Source organism: Saccostrea echinata, unplaced genomic scaffold (genome assembly GCF_033153115.1).
Source record: "Saccostrea echinata isolate AGI-Se365-2 ecotype Australia unplaced genomic scaffold, CSIRO_AGI_Sech_v1 ptg000005l, whole genome shotgun sequence".
In the NCBI taxonomy this organism is placed as follows: domain Eukaryota; kingdom Metazoa; phylum Mollusca; class Bivalvia; order Ostreida; family Ostreidae; genus Saccostrea; species Saccostrea echinata.
In genome coordinates, this window is record NW_026889754.1 from 16,305,588 (window position 1) to 16,333,347 (window position 27,760).

At 34.1% G+C, this 27,760-nt stretch overlaps 1 protein-coding gene across 1 annotated transcript; it reads right to left on the reverse strand.

Moving 5' to 3' along the window:
* Positions 1 to 7,480: 7,480 nt before the first annotated feature.
* On the reverse strand, positions 7,481 to 26,897 carry LOC133179835 (uncharacterized). Its single transcript, XM_061314539.1, has 7 exons — positions 26,633 to 26,897; positions 25,142 to 25,441; positions 11,103 to 11,393; positions 10,263 to 10,439; positions 9,771 to 9,893; positions 8,428 to 8,591; positions 7,481 to 7,737 (listed from the first exon to the last, which is right to left on the reverse strand). Exons 1-7 carry the CDS (start codon positions 26,853 to 26,855, stop codon positions 7,567 to 7,569), a joined length of 1,449 nt encoding a protein of 482 aa, XP_061170523.1. The 5' UTR covers positions 26,856 to 26,897; the 3' UTR covers positions 7,481 to 7,566.
* Between the last annotated feature and the right edge of the window lie 863 nt (positions 26,898 to 27,760).

Here is a 27,760-nt window from a genome sequence, read left to right on the forward strand (position 1 = left end):
TAGGATTCTATATGACAATGGCCAAATACGAACTTGGAGGATGATAATGCCTTCAAAAGATTAATATCACTTAAGTCACAAATTGTTTGAAAGATTTTTAATTTTATGTAAGTGCTAAACTCAGAAATAAAATCGATATATTTTATCTAAGTTTGTTTAAGTTAATTTGTATAGATTATTGTTTAACTCTTTAAGTTACTTACTTTGTAAAGTCATATATATATATATATATATATATATATATATATATATATATATATATATATATATATATATATATATATATATATATATATATATATATATATATATATTTTACATTTTTTCATCACTTCATGTCCAAATTTGTTTTTGTAAACTCAATCCAGTTATTGTTAAAGTATTGAAACATTATGCAGTTTTGCAGATACTCACGAAAACGATACTGTGTAACAGAAAATAAGATTTTATGACCTTGTATGCTTAGATAGGTATACTCATTATAGAACTGAAGAATATTTGTCTTATTTGAAAGATATTTTGTAAAAAGGTCCACTGGTTGGTAAATGACATGAATTGTCTTAGACCATGTGATAATTTCTTTTGTTTGTAATAAGAATGAACATTTAAATTTCTAGGAAAAAAAACCTTTGATGAATAAATTAATTCATACTCCTTATAGTAATAGTAATTGTAAACACAAATCGACATAATTCTATACTATGTGGAGATTTGACAAATGTATTATTGTTTGAAAGAAGAGTTTTTTTTTTTATTTTCCCCTAACATATTTCTTTTTGAGTCATTGTTTTTAACAGTGTATATACGTGATATTTTCGGACATGGCAAAAGTATCTTACAATATGAATATTAAGAATTAAGAGTAAGATTTAGAGACTTTTGGTACAATTTCATTAAAACCGAATGACCAGCATTTATTAACTATCCGGTGTATATGGCAAACAAACGTTAAGATGCAAAAAAAACAAGACTTTCATGAAACCCCAGGAACCGTAATAGAATGGAGTCGCTAGAAAACTCGATCAGATATCCATATTCTGCCCCCAACGTTCACTTAGTCCATACATACATGTACAGTCTTTGATTTTCTGGATGCTCTCTTTTATCAGAGATATGATAAGTCTTTTCCAAAGAAGAACCATCAAATCTGTTCGATCATATATATACGTAATACTCAAAGTTGTCCATGGACATATGCGAACAAAAATATTTTAAATTCTTCTATCGTAAGCTTATAAAACAAGAAGAATTTATGATAATTTCTTTTGACCTATGAGTATATTTCATACGTCTGAAGGAACTTCTTTGTCCACACAAAACCCTTGTTCTTTAGAACGAAGAAAAATTTGTCAGAACTATTATCCTCTTGGACAAATATTTAAGTCGTCCAAACAAATTTATATTTTCTTCTGGGCTTCAACGGCACCGTACTTTTGCATTTTATTCCGTGGTAAAACCTCGTAATCATGAATTCGAAATATACACCTACATTTATTTCAATGTCTAGAGATATTTAACTCTACAATGCTGTGCATAAAGAGGATGAGCAAATTTCTCTCAAAATATTTAACCCAAGGAGAGAAAGGAATTGAAAACTTCTACGGAACCTTTTTATATCATTATTTCATCATCCATCTGTTTGCTTAATTATCATGAAATATGTAGAGATAACGAACAGCATTCGAGCTCTGAAGTCCATTAGACATTACAAAATAGGAGCAGAGCAAACACGGACCTCTAAGACATCAGAGGTGGGATCAGGTGCCATGGAAGAGTGAGCACCCCCTGCCGACCGGTCACACCCGCCATGTGCTCCTTGTCATGATCGGGAAATAACGGAAAAATCCGTCGACAATTCAGTGTGTAAATAATGGTCTAACAGTTAGTATGAAAAAAGTCAGTCAGCATTTGACTTAATGATAGACTGTTTTTGTTGACTAGGTCATTGTATCATAGTTTATGTAATCTAAGGACTAGCCTTTGAACCGGATAGAAAAATTTAACCTTATTTAATCTCGAGCTTGAAGATGGAGGTATATATTCACCTGTTTGTTCTTCATTCCATTTCTTTTTTGATTTCTTTTGACTTATAATGAAGTTGAAAGTCATATTAAAAAAGAGCCATTAAAAGAATTAGGTCATTTCTGATGATAAAAGGTTAAATATATCAGTGTAAGGGATTTGATTAATTTAGGGGTTTTCAGATTGTCCCAAATTACACAAAAGAGATTTTGGAAAATGCCTAATTTTAATCCATATTTCAACACGATTTTTCCAATTGTTTTCTCTGCTCTTCTGCTCTATTAATAATGTTTAAAAATCACCCTAATAATTTAGTCATCTTTATATGTCTGTTAACTCACCAGCTGAGACCATTTTGCTCACATATTATCTCTCACAGCTTTGCTTGAGTGTTATAAATCTTTATTTAACAAAGATAGAGCTTTATAACTTTCTAGAATTTTTATGTGATAGGGCTTTATACTTTCACTGCATGCAGTTGTCTGGAGTCAGAAGTTGTAATATTTCAGAACTTAGTTCTGTGTTTATTTGTAATACGGGTACATATAATAGTAATATGGGGAAAGGAAATTTGTTCTTACAACATATATTTTTATTTTTACTACATAATTTTTTTTCTTGTATAATTAGAGACTCAAAGGATTATCTATTGAACAATGAAATAACAGTTTTCTTTTCAAACAAGGAAGACATAAAAGAACTTAATTTTGGCTCCTTGTGTTGCTTTAAGTTTTTATCAACAATGAACACAGTTCAGTGAGTATTTCTTTATCAGAAAAAAACCTTTTATTTTTAAATTTTTGTCTTCGAGTAGAACATTTCCAGGAGTTGACTTCAGTGAAATTTTGTTTATTTGCAATCAAGGTTTTTTTTTTCACGATGAGGTCATTTGCGTTGCTCTCGTGTAGAATTTCATCATAAGGAAAAGTGAAGACGTAACGCACACGTTTCCGTTGCTACACGTACACATTGATTAGCGAAACCTCTCGCTATTCTTTGTAAAACCTTTAGGTTCAAAAATATGACCTAAATTGAGGATGAGGCTTGATTTATATTGTCAATCCGGTAAATCTTTGAAATTTTATCCCATCACATAAAGCAGGTTATTTCTTTTTGATTATACTTAACTTTGAACCCCTTACAAGGATCCCCTGAGTTCCAGATCGATGTGGGGCTAAAATGGTTTTGTAATGACAATCCTTTCATACTAAAGTGACTCTTATGCTTGTCTGAGGTTTATTTTATAAGCTCTACTAGTCAGAGACTAGGGATATTTATTCTATTTATTAGCATTGCCATAGTTTCAAGTCCAAGTACCAGTGCTGCTTTTCTCTTATTGTACATGAATTATACGAGGGGTTATCAAAAAGTTCGTGGACTGATGCGATAAAATTACTACTATGTAGTCTGTGCTTACAAAATTTATGAAAAACATAAATCAACAAAAGTTTAAGAAATGTTGAAAATTTTAACTTGATACATTGAAAATTTGCCAAATTATTCTAAAATAAAAAAGACATTATATGATCACCCGGCGCTGTCGCCGTTTAGTTTCATGACGTCCGACAACGTCATTGTTTCTCAATGTTCACTCCGTCTACCTTATACACTTATCTTGATGTGATTACCTGGAGTTAAGTAAGGACTTAAGTCCGTCTTGTTTATGTGACTTTACAATGTCATGAACAGCTGCTTTCAATGCATATAATATTGTAAATGTATCTATACATAAGGAAAGATCCTCATTTGATGATAACTGAACACTTAGCTTGATGGAGTTCAATTTCTACCACACATGATCAACGTCACTTTTCGACGTGACTGATTTTTGACACCCTCACTACAAATTGACTTTAACTGTGCATCTTTCATCTCTCTGAATCTTTTTGGCTATTTAAAACGAGTACTCTGGATGTGTTTTATTTTTCTGTAGCCCGTTTAAACATTCCCTAGGTCTATACCAGTTTTTCCAGGTGCGAAACTTTAAAGAATGTTGGAAACAGAAACCCCCCCCCCTTCTTGACGTCATTTTGAGCCCTTAATTGTTTGTACAGTCCATATAAATTTACGATAAAATTTCATAGAATTTACAGAATGGCGTAAAAATTGCAATTTTTACGGAACAATTGTGCTGTACCACTTGCCTGGATTAACCGGATTTTTTGACGACAAATGCTCATATCAAAAGAGTTTTTCTCAGTTACACTCAGGTAGAAAAAACGTCATATTTGAGGTTGCGCCGCTTGGACATACCATTGCTTACAAAAACAATAACAATTTATTAAAAAATAAAACTTACGATTTATGGTTTATTCTATCGATAGAAAAGATGATGCTAACTAAACGTATTAAAATTCATTGATGTACCTAAAGCGGTTTTAATTTTAAGGCGCTAGTCCACGAACTTTTTGATAACCCCTCGTACATGTATGTACAAACATAAAGAAACATAGCCACAGTCTTGTTAGAGACTTGTTGTTTAATAAAATAACTGCAAAATGTAGTAGCAAATCTATAGAAAATGCGTAAAAAACTTTTTTTTTCTCTTCTTTAGTTAAAGTAGACATCTGTCAACTAACCTCTGTTATACCAAGGTTATACATCATTTGTTCCTGTTCTGTAGCTTTATTAAGTGAGATAAAAAGAAGTTCCTGATTGCTTTAGGGCTGTGTAGTTCCAAGTAAGTAATACAGAGGATTTTAAACTCTTCAGTACTTTATTAGAATGTATATTACAAGAAAATCTCAAGAAGTACATAGGATTTTTTTTCTTGATTAAATAAGTGTACACGAAGTTGTCCAATCAGAAGCGGACCGTTTTGTTTTTCCTTAAACACATCTTACTTGCATATGGGATGTTTGTATATTGCTATTTGTTGCCATCAGAAGCAAACATTTGTACATGAGTATAAATTGTTCTGTAAAGTAATATTTAAAAAGAATTATATGCTATAGAATAGATAAATCTCTTTATTATGATTTCTTAAGAAATTTTCCATCTTCATCAGCGATGGGTCACAAATTTTGCTCCATGTTCTAGTACTGAATTTCATTTTAACCTGCATGTACGTATCGTTCTGTCGAAAACTATCTTTGAATCCTTTTTTGTTTCTTAATATATCTGCATATTAATTGATAGAAAACTTTCCTATAAAGCTTCAGTTCACTTAGTATACCATGACTCTTAATGGAATTTTGTAACATAAGCGAAGGTCATGTTTTTGTGGTTAAATGCAGCTTAAACGTTGTTTCTAAAAAATCTTCATTTTCTTTTATTTTAAAATCCTAAACTTAGCATTCAAATTCAAATCGAGTGTGCTTGAAATTGGTATTAATATAAAAGCTTGAATGTTATATGTTGATATGTTTTACATATCTATATTTGTCATGCCTGGTAAGATTCTTTGATAAACTAGCAATAAAGCTTAAAATTAAATTTTTTGGGGGGAGGGGGTGGGAGGGTTGGGGATTTGGGTTGTACTGTTTGTACTGTTTGACAAAAACATGAACTTTAGTATCTAGGCTTCTTTATATTTGTTGTTTTTCAAGACCAACCGATCCAAATTTTCAAGATTTTTGAAAAAAAAATATGAAAATATTTTTCGATAACACGAGATAAGTATTTTTTTTTTATTTATTTTTTAAGTATTATATCGCATGATTTATAGGATTGTAGTGTATACGCTTTTATTATATCCTATAAATGGATGTTAAAGAACTTTGGCTACCAAAATACACCGGTGCAATTTTTATTTTTAAGGGGAGAGAGGAATGGGTTTAGACTATAGGATTTTGTTTTTAATTTTAGTTTATAATAACCTAATTGCCCAACATGTTTATAAAAAATCTTGAAAACAACTAATAAAAAAGTAAACCTTCAGCAAAACCATTTCAGTCAGTTGCAGAAAATATAGAGTTTTCATACTTAAAACGAATAAAAGCAGAATGTGATATAAAAAGGGAATTCTTGGCTGCTGACATCCTGATAAAAGTTGAATTAGGCATTTATTGAAGACCATTAGACAAACGGCCTCTGATATACAAATACAGAACGCATACCCCCTCTTTAAGCAGTGTTATGAAATGAATGAGAAGAAGGTTCCTTATTACTTTAAGGTCTTGTCATTATATATCCACTCGGAGTAAATGCTGCAGTACTTACTTAAAGTGTAGACAGAGTGTATTAGCAATGTATCAGAGAGTATAGTACTTATCATTTGAAAAGAGAACACACAATGTTCCTTCTTACATGCATATCATTATCATGTTAGTCGGTGGCTAAGTTTAATACTCTTTTTGGCTTTGATACGTGGAATACCTTCATTTTAAGCCATTCTGAGATGTTGGAAAAAATCGAAACCTTCCACCAGTTATTTTGTTGGACTAGTTTCCCTCATCTTTCATTTCTTGCATACGTGGCGCTTTAAAAACACGAAAAGGCATACTACATTCTTTCAACTAAATTATGACTAGTTTTTCCCTTGTTTCATCACTTTGGACTTATTTTATGTCATTTTTGTGTCATCTAGAAAGGTAACTAGAACTCTTGCAGGTTCAACTTCTTTCGACAATTTCCCTCAAAATAAAGAATCCCATTCCTTAATTATCTTATAAGTCAGGAACGAACAAATGTGAAATTTTTAAAGAATATTTTGATATAACTTGATCATTCAGCGTCTTTTTGTTTTGCTTAAGTTGATGAAACAACCAGGAAGTCTGAATACAAGTTAATAATTACATACATCAGTTCGTATCTGTTAGAAATGAATTTGATAAGCATAGTTGGCTTTTTAGAGCAAGAGCTTCTGGACTATTTCAAAATTGCACAAATAACTTCATGACGTATCACACACATACACCCTTTCCGTGCCTTGTAGATATCAAGTTGACTGGTTCATTGAGTTTGAGCAAATACCACTTGAGAAATAATTTTTCAATTGTATAACATAATTTTGTAACACAACAACACACAAACATAGAAGAAGGACCTAGAGTGATTGTGCTGTTTTGAATAAGTACACGTCACGCTCAACAAGCACTGATAACACGGACATTCAGATGACATACGTGCTTTTCTCTAAAATTCTCTCTTTATATATTTCTATTTTAATATTTTAACCTCTAAAGTGGCTTCAAGAATTTCTATGGGGACTTTGAACTACACAAACCTGGATCACAGTAAATATTTGCAGTAATTAAAGTTTTGCAATTATTTTTTTTAATAGAAAAATATGTTTGAACAATATTCCATATTCCAAGCAAAGTATACAGTGAAAAAGAATATTTTTATGAAAATATAATGCTGAATTGGGTCTATGTACAATAAATTGTCTGTATTCAATGTCAAAATATGAACATTTACAAATGTAATAAACGTATGCAAAATACAAGATTTATCAAAATAATAAAAAAAAATATTTAAAAAAAATATTTGAAGTGAAAGATTATTTTGTCATTAAAGAATAATATTTTTCTAAATATTTAAATTTAAGCGGTCTCTGGATTTATTAGGGTAAATTTTTGGCCATTTTCCTAATGCAGACGATTACTTAACGTTATCTTGTGGTTCTTTTTTTGGAGGTCCTTTTTGGGAAAAATCCACGAACGTATACTCCGTTCTTTCTTCTTCTCCGTGTATGACTGGTCTCCCCTTTGTGTCTGAACTTTGGGGCTTTTTTGCAAATTCAACATCAATATAAACTAAACCGTCTTGATTCTGTAAAAGATCAAAAATAATGGTCAATACATGTTGAATGTGATTCTTTTTAAAAAATACTCATGATCTTGAGTCTCTACAGAGGCAGAAAGTGGAGTGTTGGGGACTCCAGAATCACGTCTATCTCTAAAGGGGAATAACATGGTTTTAGAAAGGATAAAAACTATTAACATGTATACCCTATTTTTTTCTTTAGATAAAGGGGACTCTGCAGAACCACAAGGCAAAAATACACCTTTTCTGGTATAGTTATCAAAGAGAATTGTGATAATTGCAAGCATTTTATTTCAATTTTGATAAAAAAGGATTCAGCTGAGGAATAAGGGGCGGAAAGATCTTTTAGGATCGGTGATGACATATTCATTCACTACAGTTTTAGTGTATATGAATTAACACGATATTGTAGAAAATACATGTACATATAATGAAGTGAACACTTTGGATCCTTCTCTCCTGACATTTTGACTATCGCGAAATCCATGTTCTCCTCGTTGTTATATCCATCGTTTCCTTTTGTCGAACAGTTTTGGGATTGGGTTTTCAGTCTGCGTGCTCCACTTCCTAAGGAATCCCAAACCGAACAAATTATTATAACTTTAAATTGATCGGTTTGCAAAGAAACTCTTTAGACGGATTGTTTTAATTTGTCTAAACTAAAACGTATGATATTAATTGTTATAAGCATCTTACCATTGTACGTGAATCGTCATTCCTGTTAGATGCTTCTGTCTCTTCTTTCTTCCCTTGCAACTCCTTTTCTTTATTTTTCTTTCTCTTTTCTTCCTTATTTGCATCTGTTTGGTTATGCATTTTTGGCTTTTTTATCACTTCTGAATACAGGGTTTCATTGTCATCTAATTAAAAAAAAGAACACTCACGGAACATAACATCTATTTTTCTCAAATACTTGTGGATACATTTCTTAGAACAAATATAGTGGTTAAATGTTTGTGAATTAAAAAAATATATATATATATAAAAGGATGAAGCGTTGCTCTGAATCAAATTTAAGGAAAACCATATGATACTGAATATATTTGTAAAATAAAATTCAGATTAAGTACATGTATGTAAACGTATCAGAAAAATAATTTAAATTCTAGTGTTTCGAAAAATGAGAAAATAGGATATAGTTTGGTGATTGTGTAAGACGACTGCTACTTCAAGAGGGGAATAATAGTATATTTTGCTCTTGGAACAGTAAAGATCAAGGGGAGATTTATCCTGAGATACCTATATCAAATAACTTCAAAGCAAGACAAAGATAACAATGATTGATAATGATTTATTTCTTACAATATGATGAAAAGATGAAATGCCATTAATTGGTACTTGTATTGCACAAAACTATTAAAATATCTATGAAAAATGAGATGGATGAAAATTGTATAAAGGAAAAATCTGAAAAATAAATTAAATTTGTAAATCCTGATTTATTCATTTAGAAATTTCAGCAATTTTGATGTTTGAACTAATGATTTTTTTCGGGTTTGAGATGTAAAAAATAATTATATCATAATTGCGCCGGTGATTTAAAAGTATTATATAGGGATAGGAACCTGAATACTTAATAAATTTTTTGATTGTTTCAAGGAACTAAGTACCTAAACTGGTACAATGTGCTCAAAAAGGGGAAGAGGAGCTTACAAGTAGTAAGGCTGCAGAGTTGTGGACACTAGGAGAGGAGTCCACCAATATGTTTGAAACACGGTCTTATATAGTGTGAGTGCACAATAGAAACGGTCATTCAACAATGAATTGTTAAAACACATATGACTGGACAAGACAACAGACTTTAAACCAATAAGAAAGTATAGTGTTTCGGACGATTTGACAATATGGTTTACTTTACTCAAAAACCTGTTGAAGAAATATACGAGTATAAGCACTCTTAATTGGACAATTTATTAAGTAAAGAATGTGAATCAAAAGACTATTATGTGAATGGCATATTGAATAACCAAAAGGAGTTTTGTGACATTTGTAATTGTTACAGAGAGAGAGAGAGAGAGAGAGAGAGAGAGAATCTGCACCATTTTTATCCTTGATGGCATCACTCTCTGCTACGTCAACTTGTTGTCTGTTCTTCATCAGGACATTCTTGTCAACAGCAGCATAAACAACAACATCCGGCTGTGTATTATCCTGTTCTGTGGCTATGAAATATGAATTTAATGGAAATGTAAAATAAACACAGAGAAATAGATTTAATACGATCCCAGCTATTTGAATTGCTCAAACTAGATCACCTGATGAAGTATACATATAAAACATCTTATAAATTGGTATTTTTATTTTAAGCTTAAAAAATTTATAAATATTGTTTTTTCTAGAATTAGAAACAATATTTTGTGAAGCAATTATAGTAAGGAAATATCCAGTATATTCTGGACGTTTCTTAAATAGATCTTTAGCTCCACTTTGTAATTGTAGCATCATAATGAGTATGAATTAACAATGCCGTATATGACACACTGAACCAGACCTTCATTATGAAACGTCTTTACTGTTATATGTATGCTTACATCCACTCAGTCTTTCATCACTGTTACTTTTCTGCGAGACTGTCTTTTTTGTTTTACAATACATCTTCATCATAACGGTCAGAATCAACACAATGACAAAACCAGCCACAGAAGCTCCAGTCACAATCAGTATTGTAGTATTACCGAACAGAACTGACGAGGCAGATACATGTAGAGCTTTAAATAAAATGAAGACTTCGTAATCATTGTTTGTAGTGTCAATAATTCTTAATTCTTATTAATTATAAATTTTAGAATAGAAGCATTGAAATGATTTATTCACATGCATGCCCCTTAAAATACTACATTAAAATACAATTTAGTATCTCTAGTAAATCAATATTTCAATGTGTCATCAGTAGTACATGAAATTGTCAAATATTAACTTATTTCTTCGTAGTGAATTTTCCTTATATAATGCCCGATTTTTTTTTAAATCGAAGTTCTTTTCATTTTAAGAAAAAATATGTATTTAGATAATTCTCCCGAATTTATCTTCAACGATATTTTGCCTATTGAACTCAAAATAGCTATAGAATAAAGTTTCACGGTAAATGAAATTATTAAAGTTAAGTATCTTTTTTTTTCATTTTTAAAAGCTTGATACTAATTCATAGTCATAAAGAATAAGCCACAACAAATTTTAGATAACTAAAATATGTTTTGCTCGAGACCTCCGATACTTTAATTTCCTACCATGTTATAAGCAAGATTTCTTTGTATGTCTTTGTAAGAAGTTTTTACTGCACTAGTGTGTTGACAAAAAGAGTTCTATAGTATTAATAATAGTTTTATTCAATATTAGGAGATAACTTTGTAAAATGAAAGAAATTACTACACCTTGAACTTTGTCTTTAACTTCCCTAGGGCTGAAAGAACAATTGATTCTGTTACAGCTCTCCAGTCTGTACAAGTATTCGATTCCTGGGGATAAAGATCCTAGATCATAATATCCCATGTTACCTTCACCAGGGTCTGTTAGATTTTTAACAATTGTCCAGCTGGACCCCTCTTTGTTTGACAAGATAAAGAATTGTTCTGGTCCTCCATTAAAGTTTGATACCCAGGTAAGGTTGATGTATCCACTAGCGTAGGAATACCATGAAAAGTTCAAAAGTGGATGTGGTTTATCTTAAAAATTATAGCTAAGAAATTATGAGGGGTCAATGGTAAGGCAGAAATCTTTACATCTATCTTTAAAACATGATAGATATTTTGTTTATAAAAAAAGAACTGGGTTTTCATCAATCATTTATATCATTTAAAAATATGCCGCTTATATTATTTCAGAAGGTAAAATGTTTATCTATTTATAACTGATTTTAGTACGGTAGATTAATGATGTAGGATAATCAAGTACATTAAATATTCGGAGATTCCTAGTAGTTTTCTCTTAATAAGTTTATGTAATTTTCATTTATAAACGTATATTTTGTTTAAAGAAGAAAACTGATTTAACATACAGTACCTATTTTGTGATGAATATGTGACATATGTGTCATATTCTATGTTTTATATATCTGTAAAATTTTCTGTAACTTCTGAAATATTACACCTTTTTAAATCGTTCGGGAAAATTTTGCATATCAAGAAATTAAGTTTGTTTGTTTGTTGTTAAACGTCCTAGTTGAGATTTTTTCACTCATATGGAGACGCCACCGCTTTCCGGTGGAGGGCTGCAAAATACCTATACTTGGCACCACCGGCCATTGATTTTCGTGCCAACACCTACTGCGACACGGACCCTCGGTATATACGGTCTCATCCTAAGGACCGGTCTCAACATTCCTCAGTGGATTCGAACCCTCGACGTAAGGATCAACTCCTCACTCCGAGTCACTCTAGAGCAGACTCTTTAACCACTGCGCCACGCAGGCGACTCAAAAAATTCAGGGATCATGAAATATATTGAGATAACAAACAGCATTCAAGTTCCAAAGTAAATTTAAACAATACAAATCGGGAGGAGAGCAAACACGGACTCTAAAACAATAGGGGAGGGATCAGGTGACATTGGGGAGTAAGCATCCCCTGTCGACCGTAACATCCGCCGTGTTTTCGATGTCATGATCGAGAAATTACTGAAAAATCTGTAGACAATTCATGTGTAAATAATGGCCTAAAAATTTGTATGAAAACGTTCATCAGCATTTGACTTAATGAAAGATAGTATTTGCTGACAAGGTCATTGTATCGACCGTAGATCTTGCGAAATGATGACTGTAAAAAAGACTGTTTATATTCTTGTTTCATCAACTTGTTTGTCAATACTTTGCCTTACTTTGTGGAATTGTTCGTATGTAGAGCATGTTCTTGCGTATCGAATCAGATGAGAGTTTTAAACTCCATATGGAGGTGATGAGGATATATTGCTACATAAGTAAGGAAAGTTGACGATTAAAAAGTTGAAGTCATTATGCTTATCATAAAGCTTTGTTGATTGGTTACAATTAACAGCTTTTTTTTCAAGAAATATATTCAAATATAAGAATATTAGGCTTATTATATTTCAAGCTCACTTGGATACATGTTTATAGTGTCGACATTTCAATGGAAATAACTTTTGTTAGTTGGTAATACGTCGTCGATATATCTATATGGTTTTAAAAAAAGAAGTTTAGTTTTCATGGTACATGTTTGAAAGTATAAACAGGCTAAAACAGGCAAAATATGTCCAAAGATTCTAAAAGGGAGCCAACATAAAATTAATGTCCGTAAAAATAGTCCAGTATTCTACGACAAAACTAATTAACGCTTTGGTTTTTTTGTAGTGATAAATAAGAATTATCGATAAAATTCCAACAAATGCAAAGATTACCAAGATCTTTATGATTTGAAATGATTTATCATACATTTAGTTGTGTTTTTTTTATGAGTGAAATATTCCCGAGTAGGCAGCAACAATTGACCAGCCACTGAATTTAATCATTAATCGATTGATAATTAAATAGCAATGATGATGTCAATGTTCATTTGCATTACAATCGTTAAACGCTGAAGATCTGAACGATAATACGCACAACATGGGTTCTGTACATTTCGTCGTCGTTGCCAAATTGTGCAGGTTTATTTTTCAATTGGGCTACGATATGTACCGATTTGTGGCAATATTTGAAGTGTAATTCTGCACATAACGTCCCCGAACGACAAGGCAATCAGATTTTGGAACGCAGTTCGCAGTTCGCAATTCGCAATTCAAAAGTGAACTGCATTCCAGAACGCAGTTCGCAATTCAAAATTTAGACATAAGTCATGGGGTCTGAAATTTTGAGGGTAGGGTACTAGTGGTCAGTTACCACTTCTATGAAAAAATGGTGATGGTACCATCTCTAGTTTCCGAGATATAGAACTCCAGTTTTTAGACTTACAATATAATACTATATGAATAAACATCGGGCTCGGGGACATCGAAGTCCCCTGTCCCGGGGTCTGAAATTTTGAGGGTAGGCTACTAGTGGTCAGTTACCACTTCTGTGAAAAAATGGTGATGGTACCATCTCTAGTTTCCGAGATATAGAACTCCAGTTTTTAGGCCTACTATATAATACTATATGAATAAGCATCGGGTTCGGGGACATCGAAGTCCCCTGTCCCGGGGTCTGAAATTTTGCGGGTAGGCTTCTAGTGGTCAGTTACCACTTCTGTGAAAAAATGGTGATGGTACCATCTCTAGTTTCCGAGATATAGAACTCCAGTTTTTAGACTTACAATATAATACTATATGAATAAACATCGGGCTCGGGGACATCGAAGTCCCCTGTCCCGAGGTCTGAAATTTTGAGGGTAGGCTACTAGTGGTCAGTTACCACTTCTGTGAAAAAATGGTGATGGTACCATCTCTAGTTTCCGAGATATAGAACTCCAGTTTTTAGGCCTACTATATAATACTATATGAATAAACATCGGGTTCGGGGACATCGAAGTCCCCTGTCCCGGGGTCTGAAATTTTGAGGGTAGGCTACTAGTGGTCAGTTACCACTTCTGTGAAAAAATGGTGATGGTACCATCTCTAGTTTCCGAGATATAGAACTCCAGTTTTTAGGCCTACTATATAATACTATATGAATAAACATCGGGTTCGGGGACATCGAAGTCCCCTGTCCCGGGGTCTGAAATTTTGAGGGTAGGCTACTAGTGGTCAGTTACCACTTCTGTGAAAAAATGGTGATGGTACCATCTCTAGTTTCCGAGATATAGAACTCCAGTTTTTAGGCCTTTTATATATAGACCTCCTATAAATAGCAGGCAAATCCCTTCCCATTATTCTTCTCTCTGGGAAAACCCCTGGATTTTATACGAAACTGTGTTTAGCTACCACATGTAATACTAAGTGAATAAACATCGGGCTTGGAGACATTTTAATTAATATACACAAGAACATTTTAAAACACTAGTCTCATAGCTTCCTTGATATTACAACTTTTAATATTTTTATTGCGGTAGATATGTTACATAATATATTTTTTCAGTTCTGTAAACCTTTTTCTTTAACTCTAAAGGCATCACTAAACACCTAAAGGGAATACTAGACAATGAATCAGTGAATGAACTCCTATGATTCCATCAATGAATGAACTACTATGAACCAATCTCTATTGAAATTAAAATTCCTCACAGCATTGCAATATGACGTACATGTTTTAGTTATCATTGAGAAAAGTGATTGTCACTTTGTTTAATATTTTGATACATATTTCAATAATTGTAATGTTATCCATTTTTGAAATTTCATGTTCATTTATGGTCATTTCAGAATAAAATTATTTCATAAAAATTAAATAATCTGTCAACTAGAAATAAACTGAATACATGTACATGTGCGTGGTAAGTAATTCGGGTTGATAGGTTGTTCACCAATTTTTAGACGAATCCGGCAATTTCAAAAAAGGGGGAGGGGGCGGGGGATTTTAAAAAAGTGGAAGATGATATCCAATATATAGAAGATATCAATATATATAATTTAAAACGAAATGTTCTTCTAATTTTAGAATTCATCCTCCATAAATATGTAGAAATAATATCTATATTTAATAAAGGAAAATCCAAAACCTTTTTTTCAAAGAAGAAATAATTTTTTTAAACTTTTGTTTGATATTATAAAATACATAGGCAACATTTTTTTAAAGATGTCAGACATAAATTAAAATATAAGCATATATATCAAAATGTAAATATGGAACATTTCGGTAAACAACCTTAATAAAGATGCTTAAAAACGGCTTGAATTTACGAAATAATCATTATATTAACTTTTAACTATTATTTTATAAATATATTTAAATTCTTAATACTAGTATCATGGAAATTTTCAATTAGAAGTATAAATATGAACATGTATGAAAAAAAAAAAACATAAGTAGAAGTAATTGCCCTTGCCAAACTTTTTTCTTTACTATTGACAAACTATAAAAGAAATATACTATTGAAAGATATTTTTACAATATTTCTATTACACCAAATGAAAGCAATTTTTTTTAATGAGAATCATTCTTATTATCCACGAAGCTCAAAACCTATGACGTCACATAGGGTTAAAGATACCTTAAATATAAATAATAACTATAGACTCATGAAAGAAGTGTATATCCTTTCTAATCGTGCGTTGAGTTTGTAATACAGAGAGAGAGAGAGAGATTCCGAGATTCCAAAATCTAAAAAAAAAAAAAAAAAAAAAAAAAAAAAAAATCCGATAAAGTTAGTGTTCCTATGTGGATGCTTGTTCGGTTGGGGGGGGGGGGGTCATTTATAACGAATTTATTTAATGTGTTTGTTTGTTTGTTCTTTGATTAACGTCCCTTTCCAGAATTTTTCACTCATATGGAGACGCCACCAATTGGCGGTGGAGAGCTGCAAATTTTGACGTATACTCGGCACTCAGGGCCATTGAACAGTGAGGGATCTTTTTTTGCCAGCATCTTCTACGACACGGGACCTCGGTTTATAAATACGGTCTCAGCCAAAGGACCGGTCTCGAAGAACTCAATGTTGTATTAAGTTCATTTAATTTATTGCTATTTGTTTTGTCCGTCGCAAACATTCCATTATTTTCAGTTTCCTCTCCGAGGCGCCGTTTCGGTATTAACTGCCATAAAGTGATATCACCTATTCAAATAGGTGATATCACCTAATCGAATAAGTGATATCACCTATTCCATTGGTGATACCAGTATCACCTATTCGAATAAGTGATATCACCTACTCAGCTTCTGAATTGGTGATATCACCTATTCGAATGGGTCATATCACCTTATCATATTGAAATGGTGATATCACTTAATCGAAAAGGTGATATCATCTATTCAAATTATTTTTGAAATAAAACTCCTCTCAAGACTAGAGACTCTGAAAGCCTCGTTTACTTTCACTTTAGTTTATAATTTGTTAATGTTATCGAAAAATCTCGTGAGTCAGGTGACAAGATTTATACAATTCATTCTTTTTGAACACGAATAATCATAACTGAGAGAACTCAGAAACTATCAATAAATTTTGCAAAACTAATCTGCGAGTGCAATTTATATATCTTTACAGGGATCGATAACATAAAGTCTTTAAAATGTTTTGGATTAACTGGGCAGCCCAAATTTTCTTGGGGCCAATGGAAAACTAGATAGTCTTGAGGAAGGGAGCATTCATTATTTTATAATGTAAGAATTGCAATTAGGTGATATCACCTATTCCAATTTGTGATATCACTCATTCCAATTGAATGGGTGATATCACCTATTCGAATAGGTTATATCAATTATTCGAATAGGTGATATCACCTAGTCATCTCGAAAAGGTGATATCACCTATTCGAATAAGTGATATCACTTCAATTCAAGGGTGCCTCTTTCAAAATTGTGAAGTTTGAGACCCCCCTCCCCCCCCCACCCCACCCCCCGCCCCGGGCGAGGGGTACTGCGGGAGATGGTTCTATTGATTTAATAGTAATTTTATAGTGAAAATGCATTATTTCTGGGAAAATCTTCTTTGCTCCAGTGTATTAAGCAAACAAACCAAGTATATAGTTATGATGAGCATGGAAGCCTTTTCCAAAATTGTGAATGTCATGGCCCCTTGTTCAGGGATTCTGGGGCCCGTTTTACAAAAGACCAAAATTTAACTATGCTTATTACTCTCTATATTACAAATGTTAAAAAATCGTTTTAATCGTTTTGAAACGAATTTAACAAGATAATTTTAAGCTAGGAATTTCAAACAGAATTATCAATTCTGTAAAATTTTACAATCAACTTAAACCTTTGATCTTAGGCGTATTTTTTTGTTTTTTGTTTAGGTCACCTGAGTCACTCAGGTGACCTATTGCTATCTCTTTTCATCCGTTGTCGTGCGTCGTCCGTCGTCCTTCGGTCGTAAACTTTTGAACATTTTCAGCTTCTTCTCTGGAACCAGCAAACCAATTTCAACCAATTTTGGCATATAGCATCTATGGGTGAAGGGAAACAAAAATTTTGAAATTCGTGGCCCCTGCCCCCCTGGGGCCTGCGGGGTGGGGCTAAAACCATCAAAATTAATGCAATCTTTAAAAATCTTCTTCTTTACTCCTGGACATCAAGCAGTCAAACTGTTGGCATGAATATAATAAGCACTGAGCCCTCCACCAAAATTGTGAAATTCATGGCCCCAGGGTTAGGGGTTCTGGTGCTAGGGCGGGGCTATATAGATCATATAGTGAAAGTGCATTATTTCTTTGAAAATCTTCTTCTCTACTCCTGGGTATTATTGAAACAAATTGAATACATAGTTATGATAAGCAAGTGTGACTCTACCAAAATTGTGAAATTCATAGCCCCAGGGTCAGGGGTTCTGGTGCTAGGGCGGGGCTATATAGATCATACAGTGAAAGTATATTATTTCTTTGAAAATCTTCTTCTCTGCTCCTGGGTATTATTTAAACAAATGCATAGTTATGATAAGCAAGGATGCCTCTTCCAAAATTGTGAATTTCATGATCCCTGGATCAGAGATTCTGATGTTAGGGCGGGGCTCTATTAATTATAGAGTGAAAATGCATAAATGCTTTAAAAATCTTCTCTGCACCAGGGCATATCAGAGGCAAAAAGAGTAAAAGTTTTAATAAGGAAGGGTATTTTTACCAGATTTTTAAACATCAGGAGCATTTGGTCAAGTGTTCTGGTCCAGGCCAGGGCTCTATTAATTTGTATTCTATTGAGAGGAGTTATTCCCCTTTGCCATTTACTTGTGATAATTAATCACTGTAAATAATGTACTTGAAAGGTTAATAGAATAGGAGAATTATGCAAGAATTTTTATTGTATGATACAAAAAGTACTTTCATAGTTTTAATGATCAGGTAGACTTGTAAATAATAGATAAATAAAAATGAGACAAAAATAACTTGTCTTATTAAATGTTCATCAAAGACCAAGGGAGGCCAATGTAAGAGATTTCAACAAGGAATTAAAAGAGTACAGAAGCACTGATAGTTTGTTTACATACTGTCTGGTGAGAGTGATAAATGGGGAACAGATTAGAACCTAATTTATGAACTGTTAATGAATACTAGACAAATAATATTGTTGATCCTGATCACCCTATTTTTCTTGCTTTTGGGGAACAAAGCTTCACCTTTCAGTTAATTTTATACTCTATGGATCCTCTAAATTGTTGTCAGTATTATACTCAGGTGACTGTTAAGGCCCTTGGGCCTCTTTTTTTTCTTTTTTTTTTTATGGTAAAACGTGCCCAAGGTCTGAGAGAGGGGCTCTATTTTTTATATTGTTTAAATGCATCAATTCTTTGAAAATCTTCTCTATCCCTGGGAATTTAACAGACAAACTAACTACATGGTTATGATAAGTAATTTGCCTTTTCCAAAATTGTGGAAGTGCATGAATTCTTTGAAAATCTTCTCTGCTACTGAGTACTTAGCAGATGAACTAAATACATGCTTATGATGAGCAAGGATGCTACTTTCAAAATTGTGAAAATTGTCACCCAGGATTAGAGTGTTAATGTCGGGGCATGTCTGTGGAATACATGTATACTATGAAAATGAAATATAGTGATAATGCAATATTTCTTTGAAAATACGGTCTCATCCGAAGGACCGGTCTCCACGTCTCACAGTGGGATTCGAACCCGCGACGTAAGGATCAACTCCTTACTCTGCAACTTTATAGCGAACGCTCTAACCACTTCGCCACGTGGGTCAGGGGTTTGGCTCTGTTGACTGTATACTAAAAATGCAGTATTTCTTTGAAAATCTTCCCCTCTGCCCATGGGTATTTAGTAAACAAACTAAATGCATGGCTATGATAAGCAAGGGTGTCTCTTCCAAAATTGTAAATTTTATGGCCTCTGGGTTAAAGGCTCTGGTGTTAGGATGGAGCTATGTTGAATCTGTGGTGAAAATGCATTATTTCTTTCAAATTTTCCATTCATCTCTGCGCCTGGACATTTAGGAGGGAAAAAGAATATATATAAAACTGAAATAAATAAGATTATTTTTACAAGGTTTTTGAAATTCTGCACCATTTGGTCAATTTATCATTTTGTATTCTACTGACAGAAGTTATTCCACTTTGTTATTCACCTATGATAGTTAAAAACTGTAAATGTAATTGAAGGGTCAACAGAATAACAGAATTTTACAATTTTGACAAGAAGTATTTTCTTAAATAATGTCAGGTAGACATTCAAATAATAGCTGAATAAAACAGAGGCCAATGTGAGAGAGAATGAGATAGGTTTAGTAACAGTGCTCAAGAACTATTGTGTTGTTTAGTCTGCATGAGAATAGTGACAAACTAAAAGTACAGGCAAGTAAATAAATCAATTTTTATATTTGCTCTTGAACAATAAATTAATTTTGTTGCTGATCCCTGTTCAGTATGTTCATATTTCTCTTGTTTTGGGGCAACATAGCTTTATTTATCGGCGTCTTTGTTTTACTTCATGTTCAATCTCCTGATCCTTTATATTGTGACATTATACTCAGGTGACCTAGGACCCTTGAGCCTCTGTTCCAGAAATATTTCGGGAAGTGGTTAATTTAATTTGACGACTAGATCCCCACTAAAAATTTCAATCCTCTATGTTACGGGTTTTTCAATATTTCTGAGCATGATGTTTAAAAAATGCGGGACCTATCGAAAGGATCAAGATTCGAGGTCAGATCTTAAATCGTAAAACACGACGGCATCACCATGTTTTTCATAAAGGTTTTTTGACAATAATACCCAATGCGTCTCGAATATGTTTCATAGTATCCAGCACTTAAATTTATCCCTATTGTAAAAGTTCTAAGTCGGAAGTCAATTGGCTTCATAAAATTCCTAATGAAGAACACAGGTGGACCTGGGCCAAAATGCAAACCTGAGAAACTTTAGCCCCGCTTTTATTTAAAAGAAATTTCTCTTTTCTTTTTTTTAAGAAAAACTGTGATTCAGTAATTATTATAGACCTTACTCGAAGTGGTATCTGAATCAACACAGCATACGCGCGCATGCTTTGATATCAACGTGACTATATTGGAACTGAAGTTCTGGAAAAGAGTTTTTTTTTCTCTTTTACTTGTAATAAGATTTGATCTCAATTTTAGCCATCTCCATTACAAGATTAAAAAAGGGAATCAACACAACTTGGATATGTCTCAAGATTAAGGGTTAAATATTGTGCTCAACCTGCAATGGACCAATAATTCTTGAAAAGATTTGATAAATCCAATATATCTTTCAGTTTAAAACGAGTACTTAAAATTTCAGACCCCGGGGCAGGGGACTTCGATGTCCCCGAGCGCGATGTTTATTCACTTTTTATAAAGTTGCCATAAAAAGTGGAGGAGTGGATCTCGAAAACTAGAGATGGTACCATCACCGTATTTTCACAGAAGTGGTAATTGACCCCAAGTACCCCACTCCCAAAATTTCAGACCCCAAGACAGGGGACTTCGATTTCCCCGAGCCCGATGTTTATTCATATAGTATTATATTGTAAGTCTAAAAACTGGAATTCTATACCTCGGAAACTAGAGATGGTACCATCACCATTTTTTCACAGAAGTGGTAACTGACCACTAGTAGCCTACCCTCAAAATTTCAGACCCCGGGACAGGGGACTTCGATTTCCCCGAGCCCGATGTTTATTCACTTAGTATTATATATTAGCCATAAAGAGTGGAGAGGTGGATCTCGGAAACAAGAGATCGTAGCATCACCATATTTTTACAGAAGTGGTAACTGACCACTAGTAGCCTACCCTCAAAATTTCAGACCCCGGAACAGGGGACTTCGATGTCCCCGAACCCGATGTTTATTCATATAGTATTATATAGTAGGCCTAAAAACTGGAGTTCTATATCTCGGAAACTAGAGATGGTACCATCACCATTTTTTCACAGAAGTGGTAACTGACCACTAGTACCCTACCCTCAAAATTTCAGACCCCGGAACAGGGGACTTCGATGTCCCCGAACCCGATGTTTATTCATATAGTATTATATAGTAGGCCTAAAAACTGGAGTTCTATATCTCGGAAACTAGAGATGGTACCATCACCATTTTTTCACAGAAGTGGAAACTGACCACTAGTACCCTACTCTCAAAATTTCAGACCCCGGGACAGGGGACTTCGATGTCCCCGAACCCGATGTTTATTCATGTAGTATTATATAGTAGGCCTAAGAACTGGAGTTCTATATCTCGGAAACTAGAGATGGTACCATCACCATTTTTTCACAGAAGTGGTAACTGACCACTAGTACCCTACCCTCAAAATTTCAGACCCCGGGACAGGGGACTTCGATGTCCCCGAACCCGATGTTTATTCATATAGTATCATATAGTAGGCCTAAAAACTGGAGTTCTATATCTCGGAAACTAGAGATGGTACCATCATCATTTTTTCACAGAAGTGGTAACTGACCACTAGTAGCCTACCCTCAAAATTTCAGACCCCGGGACAGGGGACTTCGATGTCTCCGAGCCCGATGTTTATTCATATAGTATTATATAGTAGGCCTAAAAACTGGAGTTCTATATCTCGGAAACTAGAGATGGTACCATCACCATTTTTTCACAGAAGTGGTAACTGACCACTAGTAGCCAACCCTCAAAATTTCAGACCCCGGGACAGGGGACTTCGATGTCCCCAAACCCGATGTTTATTCATATAGTATTATATTGTAAATCTAAAAACTGGAGTTCTATATCTCGGAAACTAGAGATGGTACCATCACCATTTTTTCATAGAAGTGGTAACTGACCACTAGTACCCTACCCTCAAAATTTCAGACCCCGGGACAGGGGACTTCGATGTCCCCGAACCCGATATTTATTCATATAGTATTATATTGTAAGTCTAAAAACTGGAGTTCTATATCTCGGAAACTAGAGATGGTACCATCACCATTTTTTCATAGAAGTGGTAACTGACCACTAGTACCCTACCCTCAAAATTTCAGACCCCGGGACAGGGGACTTCGATGTCCCCGAACCCGATGTTTATTCATATAGTATTATATAGTAGGCCTAAAAACTGGAGTTCTATATCTCGGAAACTAGAGATGGTACCATCACCATTTTTTCTCAGAAGTGGTAACTGACCACTGGAAGCCTACCCTCAAAATTTCAGACCCCGGGACAGGGGACTTCGATGTCCCCGAGTCCGATGTTTATTCATATAGTATTATATTGTTAGTCTAAAAACTGGAGTTCTATATCTCGGAAACTAGAGATGGTACCATCACCATTTTTTTACAGAAGTGGTAACTGACCACTAGTAGCATACCCTCAAAATTTCAGACCCCGGGACAGGGGACTTCGATGTCTCCGAGCCCGATGTTTATTCATATAGTATTATATAGTAGGCCTAAAAACTGGAGTTCTATATCTCGGAAACTAGAGATGGTACCATCACCATTTTTTCACAGAAGTGGTAACTGACCACTAGTAGCCAACCCTCAAAATTTCAGACCCCGGGACAGGGGACTTCGATGTCCCCGAGCCCGATGTTTATTCATATAGTATTATATAGTAGGCCTAAAAACTGGAGTTCTATATCTCGGAAACTAGAGATGGTACCATCACCATTTTTTCACAGAAGTGGTAACTGACCACTAGAAGCCTACCCTCAAAATTTCAGACCCCGGGACAGGGGACTTCGATGTCCCCGAACCCGATGTTTATTCATATAGTATTATATTGTTAGTCTAAAAACTGGAGTTCTATATCTCGGAAACTAGAGATGGTACCATCACCATTTTTTCACAGAAGTGGTAACTGACCACTAGTACCCTACCCTCAAAATTTCAGACCCCGGGACAGGGGACTTCAATGTCCCCGAACCCGATGTTTATTCATATAGTATTATATAGTAGGCCTAAAAACTGGAGTTCTATATCTCGGAAACTAGAGATGGTACCATCACCATTTTTTCACAGAAGTGGTAACTGACCACTAGAAGCCTACTTTCAAAATTTCAGACCCCGGGACAGGGGACTTCGATGTCCCCGAACCCGATGTTTATTCATATAGTATTATATAGTGGGCCTAAAAACTGGAGTTCTATATCTCGGAAACTAGAGATGGTACCATCACCATTTTTTCACAGAAGTGGTAACTGACCACTAGTAGCCTACCCTCAAAATTTCAGACCCCGGGACAGGGGACTTCGATGTCCCCGAACCCGATGTTTATTCATATAGTATTATATTGTAAGTCTAAAAACTGGAGTTCTATATCTCGGAAACTAGAGATGGTACCATCACCATTTTTTCATAGAAGTGGTAACTGACCACTAGTAGCCTACCCTCAAAATTTCAGACCCCGGGACAGGGGACTTCGATGTCCCCGAACCCGATGTTTATTCATATAGTATTATATAGTGGGCAAAAAAAATGGAGTTCTATATCTCGGAAACTAGAGATGGTACCATCACCATTTTTTCATAGAATTGGTAACTGACCACTAGTACCCTACCCTCAAAATTTCAGACCCCGGGACAGGGGACTTCGATGTCCCCGAACCCGATGTTTATTCATATAGTATTATATAGTAGGCCTAAAAACTGGAGTTCTATATCTCGGAAACTAGAGATGGTACCATCACCATTTTTTCACAGAAGTGGTAACTGACCACTAGTACCCTACCCTCAAAATTTCAGACCCCGGGACAGGGGACTTCGATGTCCCCGAACCCGATGTTTATTCATATAGTATTATATAGTAGGCCTAAAAACTGGAGTTCTATATCTCGGAAACTAGAGATGGTACCATCACCATTTTTTCATAGAAGTGGTAACTGACCACTAGTACCCTACCCTCAAAATTTCAGACCCCGGGACAGGGGACTTCGATGTCCCCGAACCCGATGTTTATTCATATAGTATTATATAGTAGGCCTAAAAACTGGAGTTCTATATCTCGGAAACTAGAGATGGTACCATCACCATTTTTTCATAGAAGTGGTAACTGACCACTAGTACCCTACCCTCAAAATTTCAGACCCCATGACTTATGTTTAAATTTTGAATTGCGAACTGCGTTCTGGAATGCAGTTCACTTTTGAATTGCGAATTGCGAACTGCGAACTGCGTTCCAAAATCTGATTGCCGAACGACAATATATGTAGGGATGACAATACGTGCCGCCGCACGCACACACGTTTACTGATTCTCTTCAAAGGGTTTGAAAAAAACATCACAAACTTTACTGAGCAAACAGAAGATAAGGAGTGTTGTTTTAAGGAATTTGAACTCTAACTTACATTTTAAGCCTAAATTACATAAACTAATGCCAAGGCTGGACAAACATTCCTTGCTGAAAGTTCCGCATGCTTTAAAGACTTTCACGTGCATAAGTATAAATGCAATAAAATGTAAGGTCACTCGAACAAAAGCAATCTTAATACAACCTTCGGCGTTAATTGTTATTTCAACGAAGACTTCTCCTTTGTACGTCAGGGTGTAGTTTCCAAAGGATCTTTTTGTAGGAACAGGGATGGTGCTGTTGATCCAGTGTTTGTAGATAACGTTATCTCTTTGTGAAACTTTAATCGATATAGACTCAGATGTAGGTCCTGACCAACTGAACTCTGATGTAGATGTTAAGGGATTTGCAATAACGGGCAAACTTACATCAACGTTAACGTTCGGGCCACTCTTGGAACCATATATGCTTTTGAATAAGATGGAGTCATCGAGGCGGGGGGCACCTAAAGGATTAGTTTTATATTTGTAAATTAGAACATTCGAGTCTAAATATCAAGCCACTCTTACGAAACGTATAATAAACCAATCGTTTACATTTGCTTTTGTGCTTTTTGATATGTAATATAAATTAATATAAACTCCTAAAAGAAAAGCTTGATTATTTTGAGTTTATTTGTTACTGAGAATCAAACAAATCTTCATAAAAATGATAAAATCAGAATTTCTATTTTCTAAATATGATGTAATATAAAATATGAATTATATTTACTTTCATTACATAATACGTAATTAATGATAGCTCCCGGTGTTTTCAGAACATTAGAAAAAAGAAAGCCCCTCCCCCACCCCGAAAACACGTCCTCTTTTCATATTAAATAGAATATAAGCTATCATTGAATATGATACATATCTTTTTTATCACCCTATAATAAGCTCATTCTAGCCCAATACTAATATATGATACTATCTCATTCATGCCGAATAATAATATATGATACATATCTGGTACTCAGCAAATAATAATTTATGATGTATATCCGATTCTGTAATTATGATATATGATACCTATCTCATCCTCATCTATTTTTTAATGAACTATAAGTATGAAACGACTCAAAACACTATATCCTTTTAGGACTCGCAAAGGTCGAAAAGCTCGGCTCTCTCCGTAAACCTCTGACGTCGGGTGCAAGCGTCTTCATTAAGTCATACAATATATAACGACCTGCAGCGATGAAATGAATCTACCTTTTAAAACATTTACAAATATACCTATAAGAGTTTAAGAGTTTTACATCGATAACGTCGATAATATGTGATACAAATCTGATTCTCCAGTTATAATATGTGATACCAATCTCCTTTACATCAATTTAAAGAAAGGAAACGGCACAAACCCTATATATTTCTAGGAATCGATCTGCTGAAGTCGAGAAGCTCGACTGTCTCCTTTAATCGCCGACATCTGAGACAAGTAATTTCATTCAGTCATACAATGTATACTGATTTGCAGCGATGAAAAGATCTACCTTTTAACACATTTACATATTTTCCAGGTTGATACTATTGATGACAACAGAACGGTTTTTGGTTAAATTTGGATTAATTGGATTAATTTGTTTCTGATTATTGTTCAATGAATTGTAAAATGGCTAAATGTTTACGGTACATAAGCAATGGCAATGCAATCTTACAGGAAACATTGATGTGGAATGATTGATTCCTGCTTCCAAACTCAGTTGATTTTCCTTGACAGCTGTAAGTGCCAGTGTCAGAACACTTTGCAACTGTTTTGAAAGTGAAGTATAAAGGGTTTTCTCCAATGATCTTGTCACCAGTGAGATTTTTGAGGGTGACTTTTGGGGTGGGATTTCCCCGAACGAGACATGTCAGACTAAGAGGCTTGTCTTCATTCATTATTGAGGAATTTTGAATTTTTTTATTAATGTACACCTGAGGGTCCATGGAATCTGAAAGAAAAGTTCATAAAGCATCAATGTAATCCTTAAAAACAAGGAATTAAAAAAAAAAGATATGTCTATAAAATATTTAGATATTATTTATTTTGTCGTTCACAATGTTCAAGTAATTCAATATATTTACGATTGTTATAAATTTCGAAACTCGTGAGTAACAATAAGACTTTTAATAATATTGAACATGTCGATGATATCAAAAATCATATATACAGTCTTCATAGAATTGCATTTAAGTATAAGACAATAATTCAATATTTTTTGTACGTGAAATTGTTATTTTAAACTCCACAGAAGGAGCTGCAATGAAATGTTTATATTTCATTTACAATATACACGGTGAAGAGGTTGAATGGTGCAAATAGCATGATTAAACAAATTAATAAAAAGTAAAGTGCGTAGCATTTCTCCTTCTCTCTCTCTCTCAACGACTACAGTAAATTATATAAACTCTAAGAAAAAGGGAGAAGAAATACAAATATACGCAATAAATATGTACCGATGTGTAAGGTACATTTTGCAGCCCTGATAAAAAGGCTTGTCTCAGTTCATACTGTAGCGGGGGCCCATGTGTATCGATGGGTGGCTGTATGTGCAGTGAGGGTAAGTATTATATATAATGTCGCCGGCGACAATATGTATAGGGCGACAACATATACCCTCCCCCCTTAATCTTTAAATATTACATTTCACGATAGATAAAAATACTGAAGTACAACAAATAGTTTTCGGTTAAAATAAAATAGAAACAATGTTTGCTAATCCGTCATTTTTTGGCGGGAAGGGGGTTTCTGTAAGTATGAATTGTTTTCTATGTTCTACTATCCCACCAATTTACGAAATATT

Bases quoted from the DNA above. Each gene is read 5' to 3' on its own strand.
- LOC133179835 (XM_061314539.1), bottom strand. From the start codon at position 26,855: ATGAATGAAGACAAGCCTCTTAGTCTGACATGTCTCGTTCGGGGAAAT. The intron at 10,440-11,102 runs GTGTAGTAATTT...TTTTATTTAAAG, and splicing joins AGTTAAAGACAAAGTTCAAG to CTCTACATGTATCTGCCTCG. The intron at 8,592-9,770 runs GTGCAGATTCTC...TTTTTTAATTAG, and splicing joins TGCCATCAAGGATAAAAATG to ATGACAATGAAACCCTGTAT.